The sequence below is a fragment of the Fundulus heteroclitus genome, chromosome 23, assembly GCF_011125445.2.
Source record: "Fundulus heteroclitus isolate FHET01 chromosome 23, MU-UCD_Fhet_4.1, whole genome shotgun sequence".
NCBI classification, from domain to species: Eukaryota; Metazoa; Chordata; class Actinopteri; order Cyprinodontiformes; family Fundulidae; genus Fundulus; species Fundulus heteroclitus.
The window spans coordinates 27,537,955-27,549,266 of NC_046383.1; the positions used below are offsets into that span (position 1 = coordinate 27,537,955).

The following is an 11,312-nucleotide window of genomic DNA, read 5'->3' on the forward strand; positions in this document are numbered from 1 at the left end:
GCAACTGTAAAGTTTATTGTATTATAAATGGGATTTTATGCAACCGACCAACATAAAGACGTGCATAATTGTAAAGCAAATGGGGAAATCAAGTTGTGGAGCTGTTGAGATCCAGAACTCAGGTGGGAACATTCGCCATAAAGGACAACTCTTAGTTGTGCACTCTGCATGTGTAGCCTATATGGAAGTGTGTCAACTAGCTTTCAAAGCTGAAAGAAAGGCATAGGAAGGCCCATTGTAGGTTCAACCCAGGCCAAGTAGAGGACAATGCAGAAGATGGCACTCTTGTCCGCTAAAACCAAAATGAAACTTTTTGCCCAACCTGCAAAACGCAGCAGAGCACAAACAATCCACATTACTCTGAAGACTCCATTATGTCGTGGGGCAGCTTTTCTTTAGCGTGGACAGGGTGGCTAATGCTAATCAAAGGAGATGGATGGCTCTACATAACAGGGTAATCCTGGGAGAAAGCCAGCTAGAGGCTGCAACAGACCTGAGAATGAGGTTCGCTTTCTAGCAGGATAATCACCCCCAAACAAGACACCCAGAGCTAAAGTAAGAATTTGTTGTAGGACTAGAAAAGTATTGTTGCCAGACAATCCGATTGATCTTGAGCTACTTAGCAAAAAAAGTGTGAAGAAACATTCTCTGTGCAATTGTAACTGCAACAGAAGGTTCAGCCGGGCTGAATACAACCGTATGCCGAATATTTGAGATTCTAATAGGCAGGAAAAACGATGCGTTTCGCTCCCTTTTTTCACAGTTGTACACTACTTTGTGTTGGTCTGCCACTTAAAATCCAAATGAAATTCATCAGTTTGTGTTTGGAACATAGCTAAATGTTAGAAGAAAAAAAAAAAAAAAAAAAAGTTCAGTGGGTGTAAATACTTCTGAAAGAAACAATACAAGTGATTCTGAAATGCTTCCAAGACAGTTTCTGAAGCTCCATTAGCAATTCAAAAGAGTGACGCAACAGATTTCCGCATTTAAAATAAAAATAAAAATTAAAAAAAAGTCAGAGTCTACCCATTTATTCTGAGGCAGAGGAGTCCCCAAAAAAATAAAAAAATAAAAAAATAAATGTCTTGGGTTTGTTCTGACTCAACGAGATTCCACGCAAAGCGAAGATCTGCCTTAGCTTTTATGTCCCTCTATGCAAATGGGCCATTATTCTACTTTGAACCAACTAACTTCTTTTGGGTGCACTTTCACTTTAAATAGATGCACAAGTTTGTCGACTTTATGGGCATCATGCACTAAGATTCATATGTGCCAGAACTGGACAAAACCTGTACAATTTCTGTTTAGTTATCAAGTATCTATATGGGTATAGTACACATTCCAACTCTGAAAACAGCAAAGGGAGTATATTACATATCTACACTTCAAGGTGTGATTGGTGCAACACTGTAAAGAGACAGCACACTGTATACTTTGTCATTAATAGGATCTCAGTATTGCATGTTGTTGCTATATTTATACATGGTCATATAAATATAGATGTTTATTTCTATGTACATTCTGATATTTCAAACATTGCATAAAGAAAATAAATAAAAATATAATCAAATCTTACAGTAAGTAATGATTTGAGGACTACTATATTAGAGCCAAAATAGACCTAACAGTTGAAATAGTTATGGTAACAACTGTTCATAAAGAAAAAAAAATGAAAAATAAAATAAGATCGGTCTACACCACAATTACCCTGCAAGTTTACCATGTGGGACTGCTGGAATGACTGGAGAAGCGGAAGAGATAAAAGGAACAAGCAGGACTTGTTTCCTTCTGCTCGTTCGGTCTTGGAGTTTGTTGTAAAAGGTATGTGTGCGTGCATGTGTGTGTGTGTGTTCATGTGACGGCATGGATGTGTGCATAAGTCTGCAAATGTGGCTTTTAAATGTTGGAAGGGGTACAAAGATTTCTTGAGCTTTCACCTTCGGATGTCAGCCTTGGGATCTTGCTGCGTCACCATTGCTGCTTCTGGACTGTGGCGGCGGGGCCCTTGGCTACGATTACGCGGGTGGGCGTTGAGGGTCGCCTTACTAGCCCTGTCCTTGTCGCCTTGTCGTGGAAGGCGCGGGTGTTCCAGCTCTAGGTGGGGAGAGGGGAAAGTGTGGCGATGGTGTTCGACCACGGTGCTGGCAGGAGACGGGACGAGGGAGGAGCAGAGGCTCAGGCTGTCGCACAGCGCTCCCCAGTTCTGCTCGCACTGTAGTCGGACGCTACGAGTTAGCGCTTCCTTGACTTCCTCGCCGCAGCTCAGGAGGATGTTCACCAGCTCCACGTATGGGCTGGACAGAGAGAGAGGCGCATTACTCGCATGAATCCTGTGATTTAACATTTGGAAGTACATCATGATCTTGCACATTGAGATGAATCACTGGGATTAAGCTTTTGAAATGAAGAGAGAAAAAAAAAAAAGTAGAAAACGTAATAAAAAAATAAATAAGTTGACCCAGGGTAGCTGCTTACCCTTTGGGGAAGAGATCTTGGAAATGGATCATCTCCACAATGACCGCCACATTCTCCTTTGCAGCAGAGCACAGGTTGTGTTTGATGTAGCACTCCCTCTGGAGCTGGAACACCATCTCCTTAATGGTCACACATTTTCTGCTGATGCAGCCGAACTTGTGCCGTAAACCGTGGGCCATGCACTTTAGAGCATCCTTGATGAAGGATTTTCCCTGTGTGCATAATACAAAGACAAAGTCACTGCAAGTCCTCTTAAGCAAATGCTACTGGAAAGACAAGGACACCTGCCTCTGTGTAGGCATGAGTTTGTATGACCAAGCCAACATGTGTGTGGGACCATTATGGAGTTCCCTCAGGCCAAATGGGAACAATGTTGGCCAGTGTTTTTAAAAAAAAAAAAAAAAAAAAAAAAAAAAAAAAAAAAAAAGGGGTGCTTCTTTGTAGGACCCACTTGACTTGTTTAAATACAACTTTAGTCAGCAAAATTATTTGGGGGCCATGTAGAGTTCTTAGCAATTTGAACTGATTTTCTTGGGAAGAAAATCAGTTCAAATAGTGCAACACAGTTACTCATATGGGTCCTTCTTTTAACCCAAAGTTGCCATAGGCAAGTGACATGAGGTCAGTGGGTAAACCATCTTAGTCTTATTCTCAATATATTTAGCCATTAAATCAAAATGTTTAAAATGTAGACAATAAGATTGAACTGATTGTTTCAAATGAAAAAAAGGCAACTGTTGTCCCTATTGCTGCTAAGATAGGTATTTATACAACTGTGGGAGCCTTCTTTCAGCCAGCTCACCGGCAGTGTGGAGCAACAGGTGCAGGGCTGTGTTATTCATTTGTTGTGTGTGGCACACAGCATAGATTAGTAAGGCTGATAAACATTTATAAATTAACTTAAACATATGAACTGTTTGACTGTTAAAGCAAGAAATATCAGGCTCCAGCTAGTTTAGCTAGCGCTAATGCTAAAGTCGAACTGACTAGCGAGGTTAGCTTCTTAACCCTAAGTGAGTCTTTGCCAATTTTGCCTTTGGTTCTCAGAGAAAAGGTTGACCATAGTCCAATTGTTTTACTTACTAAGTGTTAACCTTTAAAAATTTAAGCACATTGATAAGTCAGGTGATTTCCTGTAGGAAATGACTCATTTGTGCTTCTCTTGTCCAGAAGGACCCAGTGGAGATGTTGTGATCAAGGGGACGTTTTGAGACCACAAAATGAATGACTACAGTTGAGAAGCTAAATCCTTGCTTGTATTCGATAGGCCTATTCATTGATCTGAGCTTGTAAGGTTTTTATAATTTTAATTTAATTTGTAGTATTTTTAAACTGACTTTGAATTTAACATTGAGAAAACCAGTTTTGTGTTTCCATCTAATCAATAAAATACAAGTTGACAAATATTTCCAGTTGTGTCAGAAGTCAATATAATAAAGAATTGTTTGAAAAAAAAATAAAAAATGTGTTTGGGTAATTAAAAGCAACTTAAGTAAAACTGCCAAAAAAAAAAAAAAAAAAAAAAAACTACAGAGTACCTTTTAAAAAGTTGGAAAGAATTGAATTAAAGTTTTTCATTTAAGTTTAAATAATTTCTTAAATCGTCATTAAAAGAAGAAGTAAACCAAAAATAATGAACAGAAAATGTTACAGCAATCATTTTATCAGTGGTTGAACCCGTTTTGTCTTTTTTAGAGCACGTGTTAAAGAATAAATTCTGGGATGAATGGTTAAATGGTCCAATTGTTCTGATGAAATCTGTTAAACTGGCACTCATAGACGTACATTCCTTGTATGTGACCTTATGGGCATATTAACACCCTAGTCAAGCCTGATTTGGCAGGGTTTCAACCTCTGCTATGTATGAAAAGTAAGCTAACAGGGCCCCAGGCCAGCTGGCACATGACCCCTGGTTCCGGAAGAGACCCCCTCAACCAATGAAAACTGAAGAGATTAAATGGGAATTGCATTGCAGATTGCACATTTGGAAACAAAACACAACCCCCCCCCCCCCCCAAAAAAAAAAAAAACAAAAAAAAAAACAAAACGCATTTACTTTGTGGTTTTAGAGGATAACTGTGCAGCAGTGAATGTCAAAATGTCTGCAAACAGACAGACCAGCTTAGTACCTGAGAGTCAAATTTGCCAGCGTTGTGCAGAAACGTCATGCAGATTTCCTGCAGCCCTCGTATCTCGCAGGAGTTATTCTCAAAGCACTCAAACACGCCACAGCCAACATCCCCAGCATTCACCAGGCAGTGCTGGATCTCAGCTGCAAGAGAAGAAACAGGTTAGGCAAGGGACCTCATCGTGTGCTCACAGCACCGACGACGCATGCTGAAAGGAGTGTTTGCTATGAAGACAGTACAGCTCAAAGGCACAACTTCACTTTGGGTTTAATCACGTAGCTTATGAGGCGTAGAACTATTTGCACAGATGTGGGCGGTCATTTGTGTCTTTGTGATATCGAGCATATGAGGGGGAAAGGGATGCTGAGGGAAGATTGGCATCAGGGGGTGGGGGACACACTTGGTGGGAGATATATATATACTGTGTCATTCTGCGCCACAGTGATCTGCACTGCCTGCCATTGAAATGGGATGGTGCATTGCAGATATTCCTTTTACAACAAATGCAGGCAGTTCGGTTTATGTCTCTCTCTTCCATAAATGTGCATCAACAAGTACCATAGTACTGAAAAAGTCACAATAATACAATGGGGATGCATAAGCAGCAATACAAGCAAAGGAAATTAATGCATGAAAGAATCAGCTCAGTGTGCATTCAATTGCAATTTTAACAGTAAAGTACCAGAAATGTGAAAATGTGAACATTTGATCAAGATTTAACATTGGAGTATGGTTCACCACTCAGGGTGCTATGCTGTTAGGTGGAGGCCCAAGCACTTGGAAAAAGGGTTTGAATTAGGCTCAAACGTTTTATTTTTCCAGATGTCCAATTAATGAAGACTGGTGAACGCGAGAAGATGTGTACAACACAGGTGGGACACGGTGTTCAAGTTGGCATCTAGTTTGAGGTTCCCAATCTGCTCTAAATGTAAGAGCCGTTTTGCTCGTCTTTTTAAGGAATCAGGATCACCTCAAGGTGAAAATCTAAAAGTACAACTCTAAACTGTGCTGCTCTGGCTTTCTTTAAGACAGAGTTGGTGTAGGTATCCCTTATTTGTGTTTCATGTATTCTCTTCTTTGTGCCACTAGGACCCCACAGACGGTTTTGTGACAGCTGTGCTACTGTCACTTTGGAAGCTCCTGTGGGATCCTGTTTCTAATGTACAGTTTAGTGGCAGTTCTTGAAATGACTCACTGCCCAGAGCACCATTCTGATGGGGAGTAACACAAGCACTTGGAAATAAAAAAATAAAATCTGGTCCAAATTAGATTTTTGTGATGGCCACTCAATAGGGAATTGGACTGCAAATACAAGTACCGGTGAGCAATAAACTCTTAAACTAACAAGACAGTCAGCTCTGCAGCTATCAGACCTTCTCACCAAGGATTCATTGATACAGTGCTGCACAAGTCAACCCCACCCATTTAGCACCTTAGTGGCTGCAAGTATGGGCTCTGCATGTCAGTCATGAACAATATTGGCCTAAAAACACCTTTGCTGGCAACAGGATCCCTTTGAAGGCAACAGGACCCCTTTGAAACCTGCAGTTATATTGCAATGTATAGTGTGGTCAAACTTAATTGTTCCACACTGATAACACGTCTAAAGAACACCGTTTGGTTTGTGAAGCACGTTTTGAAGAGCAAACAAAAAAAGATGTGCTCCATTTTCTGTTAAGGCAGCACTCAAGGGAGAACTCCCACAGGTTCTGATGGTGACTGATGATGTCGATGTGTCAGAGGAGACTGCGCACCGTTGGCGTCCTAACCGATGAATTAAAGGAGACTTAAGAGAAATCAAGCTTGTCAACAAAAGATTAGCTGTTCCGGGTGACTAGCTGGGAAAAGGGGGGGGGGGGGGTGAGTTGTGTGGAGGGAGCTGAACTTTAGCGCGCAGGAAAAGTGAGCCGCTGTCAGCGGTGCTTGTTTTGGCATCGCTGGAATGCGCTCGGATTGTACTAGCTCGGCCGCAAACGTGCATTGAATTACATAGTAGCGTTACCGGGGGTCTCTGCTGCCGCGAAACCTGCGCTGGGACCTTGTCCCCGTTCCCGTTCCCCCAGCGGGGAAGAAGGAGGAAAGACGACGTCGATGCTGTGGCGCACAGGTTGTACGTGATGGCTCGCATGCCACGCAGCAGGCGTTTTCTGGAAGAATTAAGACTGTGCGCCCACCTGTTTTTTTTTTTTAATATGGAAATGAGACACATTTGTAGCCTATGGTTTAAATAACCTTAATTATAGCCCGTCTTCAGCAGCGACCCGCAGGAGGAGCGCTCGAACCTGCTGCCCAGCAGTTATTCTCCCGCACATAACTAAATACAGGTTTTGGGGTTATTTGGTCCATAACGAAGTGACACGCGCGCACGTCCACCGGCGCGCGCCCTCACCTAGACGCGCAAGCCGTATGGAAAACCTATCACCTTGTGCCGTTCTATTAATAGTTTACCAACGTATCGAATTTCCGTCTGGAAGTATTTACAAAATATCGCCTTTCGTTGGGGAACGGGGAGCGTCACTCAACGCGAAACGACGGGATTTACGCCAAAAAAAAAAATTGCGGATCTCGGAGTTTGCCCAAACGTGCCTCGCAGCGTGCTTTTAATTTGCAGCGACAGAAAACACGTGTCCCGGGAACCCCGCCACCCACCCACCCCACGCCACTTTCCCCGTCTCTCTGGGGGGGCACGTCTTTGCCCTTACCTGTGTTCTGCAGGGAGAGGCGTCCTTTCTGGCTGGCGGGCTTCTCCGGGGGCAGCTCGTGAAAATCAGTATTATCCGATCCCCCCGCTTGGTCCAGCACTGACAAAACCAGCAGCGCCGCGGCCAGCTTGACCAGCATTGCGTCTCCGGCAGTGTGCCTCCGTTCCCGGCGAAGATCCGACAGAGGGGGAGAGAGAGAGAGTGTGCGTGCGTGCGTGAGTGAGAGTGTTTGCGGAGGTTCACCTTGGATCAACGATCGGCGCAGCTGCGACTCGGCGTGTCATAGAGCAGCTGTGTGGTAGCCTACTGAATGCATGAGCTGGAAGGGGATGCTGCCTATATTTCTCTAGAGCCTAGGGTGTCAATTTGGATGAAGGAGTTAAGCAGGTGTTGTCTGCCGGCGCATCCCAGCCAATCGGAGTCGAAGAAATCCGCGTCCAAGGTTTTAGGGGTGTGTCCACTTTAAAAGTCCCCTTTTTGCCATAAAACTGGCGCCTTACGGCAATATCCAAGATCTGCAGTGATTCAACCACTGAGTCTGTCAGTAATGAAATATATGATTTTGTGTAACTTTAGACCTTCAGCCGGTGTGTGTTTTTGAGTCAGAGACACAATTAAGAGACCTTAGGAGTTTGCAGTGACACAAATTGGCTTATTGAAGCTGAGGGGGCAAAAAAAAACTTCCAAGCCTGCACCATATTAATCACTGATAAAATAGAGACGGAACCAACCACCAGCCGTCAACAATGAATTCCGAGAAGCCTGTGCATGGTTTGCAATCACAGAAGCTCTGGGGAAATTATACTCCGGGGTGGAATCTGGTCAAAGAAATATAATTGTTTTAAGACTTTCTAACAACAGTTAACTGAAAACAGAAAGCTTATAATTAGAAAGCCTTTCTCCTTCTTCACATTTTATGAGGAATTCCAGGATTTCTGTTACGCAATGCCCACTTTATTCTGTGACAATGAGGTCTGCTAACCACTACAGGGAGTGATCTAAGAACAGAGGGCAAACACTGGCAGGGCAATGGCTTTGGAGAAGTCAAAGCATTTTTTTTTCCTTCACGAACACCCGAAGGTGCCATGGACAAAAAGGGTGAATGTAATGACTCTCCAGAAGGAACATTAGCTCCTTCATATTTCCAGTGACTTGAAGGTTACAGGTACTTTTTTTGGGTGAAAGCCTCTGTATAACAGCCAGTGGTGCAATGCAAGCTCCCGTGGAATGTTGTGCGTTGTTGCACGTTTCATCGTGCCAAGGTTCTGACTGCCATCAGGGTGCAAGATGGGAGACTGCATTTTGGTCTCCAGCCTCAAGGGGGCCCACTGATACTAATTGTTTAAAACCTTTTTTTGTTTGTTTGCATATTATTATTTTTTTTTTTTAATCACTGCACAATACAACTGCAACCTGAAAACCGAGAAGTCAGACTACTGTCCTAAATCCTGAGCAACCAAATTTCCAGACCCTATGATATGAAAAACTTATTTACAGTGCATTGTAAAAGTATTTGTACAACTGAATGTTTTGCACATTTTCAACAACTTCAACTGCAATCAAATATGGTAAACTGCCTTTAGAAGTCCCTTCATTAGCAAGCAGAGCCCACGAAGACCACGCAAGGTAGCACGCAGGTCTAAGGTAATGTGGTGGAGAAGTTTAAAGCAGATTTTAAAACAAGATCTCAAGCATATCATTGAAAACTATTCCATCCATCATCTCTAAGACATGCCTTCCACCCAGATTGATCGGACAAACAAGGAGAGCGACCTATAGCTCAAGTGTAAGAAAGTGTTGTAAGGACAGCTATTAGTATCTAAACTTTATGGAAGCTTGGCAAAAATAAAGCCATTATGGACAGAAAACCTTCAGAAGTTCTATTTGCAGATTGCATAAAGCTACGTGGAAGGCACCTATAGTAGCAACATCATGCTATGGGGATGCTTTTCTTTAGCAGGGACACTGAAGGTCAGAGTTGAGGGGAAGATGTGCGGTTATTTTAGGAAATAAACCTATTGGACGCTGCAAAACACTTGAGATTGAGAGTTGTCTAAGAAGAATAGTGACTCCAACAGCCAGAGTTGTAGTGGAATGATGCACATTCAACCACATTTATCTTTTAGAATGGCCTAGTCAAAGTCCAGAAGTAAATCTAAACCCCACAGGGGGTATGTGACAAGACTTGAAATTTACTTCAAGCCAGATCGAGCTTAAAGCGGAGCCATATCACAAAAGACTTGCTGCTTTAATTGAAAGAAAGGTGGTTCTGCATCATATTGTGTCAGTATGGCTGAATACAAATGCACATCACTCCTGATTTGCAAAAAAGATTTTATAAAAAGTAGAGACCATGCATATTTTGTCTTTCATTTATCAAAAACAAGAAAAATGATTTGCATTGGTCTATCACAAAAAAAAAACAACTAACAGACATAGAACATTGTGATGGTAAGGTGACAAAATAAAAAAAAGGGAGGGTGTGAAGACTTTGTGAAGGGGTGTAGCGCTTCAGGCTGGATTTCTTTTCCTACATCCAGGACTAAATGTATTTGCACTGTGGGCACACCTCAAGGAAAGCACCATTGACGTGACATGCAAACTCCCAAAACCTCAGCTGGTGGTTTACTGTTAAAACTCTCAGGTGTGAACCACACTTTAACCTCCATCACTCGGCAGCAAAGTCACGAGTAGCAGGAAGGTGGTTTGGAGTCTGTGTGAGACCCAGACCCCAAGATAAATGCATCACGCCACTGCTCAGGCGCCCCATAAATGAACATGGGGAAACGGTTGGTGGTTTAGTGTGTGACAAACAAAAAGGCCTCTGACTGACTGTGGCCTTTGAATTTCATAGATCTGTGACTTTGAAATCTGTTTATCATAACATTTCATTTACTTTCATAAAATCCTTTTCATGGGAAAAATCTGGCATTGTTTGTCGGAAAAAAACTTTAAAACCAAAGCTATATTTAGAGCGTCATTGAAATTAGCCTTCAGCGGGAGCTGGACTCCGGCTCGAACCTAACCAAACTGGTGATCGCTCCAAGCTCTAAATATAGATAATTATTATCTTGAGGCTGCAGCATCAATTGTTTTAATTGAGCTTGGTAGTCAGCAAAATGAGCCACAGCTGAGAAATGCGAAGAATTTTGGTAAGGAGAGCAAAAAAAAAAAAAAAAAGCCTCAACATTTCAATATTCTTACTATGCTCTTATCACAAGAATGTTAGACTTCCCTCAACATTTAGTTATCTTATCCGTCTTTGTTTTTTAGGTTTCTGACTGTGAATTGCATCTAACATACCATCATTAGAGGCTTTTTTTTTTTTTTACTACGGAAGACAGAAAGTTGTTCCAGTCTTTGGTCAGAAGTTGGCAGCATCTTAACATGGGTATTGAGCCCTTCATATTTCCATATAGCTCACACAGGGGGGTGTAGCACACCGTGACACACGTCTGGAGATGAGCTTAGCATTCAGTTGAGCCTCGACCACAAGTTGGAATCTCCTGTTCAATTGACGTCTGTTAGGCACTGCCCACGCTCTCCACACACCCTTGATTTGGCCCAATCTCCGTGTTGCAGGGAACCGCAGGCTTGTAATTCAGACAGACAGACACAGAGAGAGAGAGAGAGAGAGAGAGAGAGAGAGAGTGTGTGTGTGTGTGTGTGTCACCACTACCCTCCAGTGCTGCATTCAAGTCACATGGGAAATAACCACTGCAGACCTTCAACCCAAGACTAACATCCAGGAGGTACTTGACTTTAATTGCTTGCTTTCACATAGGCCTCCCTATCCTGGCGATAAATATCGAGACGTAGACATAGTTGAGTTACCTAGAAACTATGCAACTTAAGTTTTTTGGTAATACAACAACGTACGACGCTGTGAAAAATCTTCACCCACTGAGATGTTAAAAATGTTAATTGCAGAGGGTTAATCTTATCTTTGAGATACAGTATGCATGTCAAGATTGCATGAAATAAAACACACTGGTAAACGTATAAC

At 42.4% G+C, this 11,312-nt stretch overlaps 1 protein-coding gene across 1 annotated transcript; it reads right to left on the reverse strand.

Moving 5' to 3' along the window:
* Positions 1 to 846: 846 nt before the first annotated feature.
* Positions 847 to 7,703, reverse strand: stc2a (stanniocalcin 2a). Its single transcript, XM_012869918.3, has 4 exons — positions 7,307 to 7,703; positions 4,605 to 4,747; positions 2,476 to 2,687; positions 847 to 2,294 (listed from the first exon to the last, which is right to left on the reverse strand). Exons 1-4 carry the CDS (start codon positions 7,443 to 7,445, stop codon positions 1,934 to 1,936), a joined length of 855 nt encoding a protein of 284 aa, XP_012725372.2. The 5' UTR covers positions 7,446 to 7,703; the 3' UTR covers positions 847 to 1,933.
* Between the last annotated feature and the right edge of the window lie 3,609 nt (positions 7,704 to 11,312).

Excerpts from the sequence above, each read along its gene's own strand:
- stc2a (XM_012869918.3), bottom strand. The coding sequence starts at position 7,445 with ATGCTGGTCAAGCTGGCCGCGGCGCTGCTGGTTTTGTCAGTGCTGGAC. Across the intron at positions 4,748-7,306 it reads CCTCTCCCTGCAGAACACAG|CTGAGATCCAGCACTGCCTG; the intron begins GTAAGGGCAAAG and ends CTTCTCTTGCAG. Across the intron at positions 2,688-4,604 it reads CTGGCAAATTTGACTCTCAG|GGAAAATCCTTCATCAAGGA; the intron begins GTACTAAGCTGG and ends TTATGCACACAG.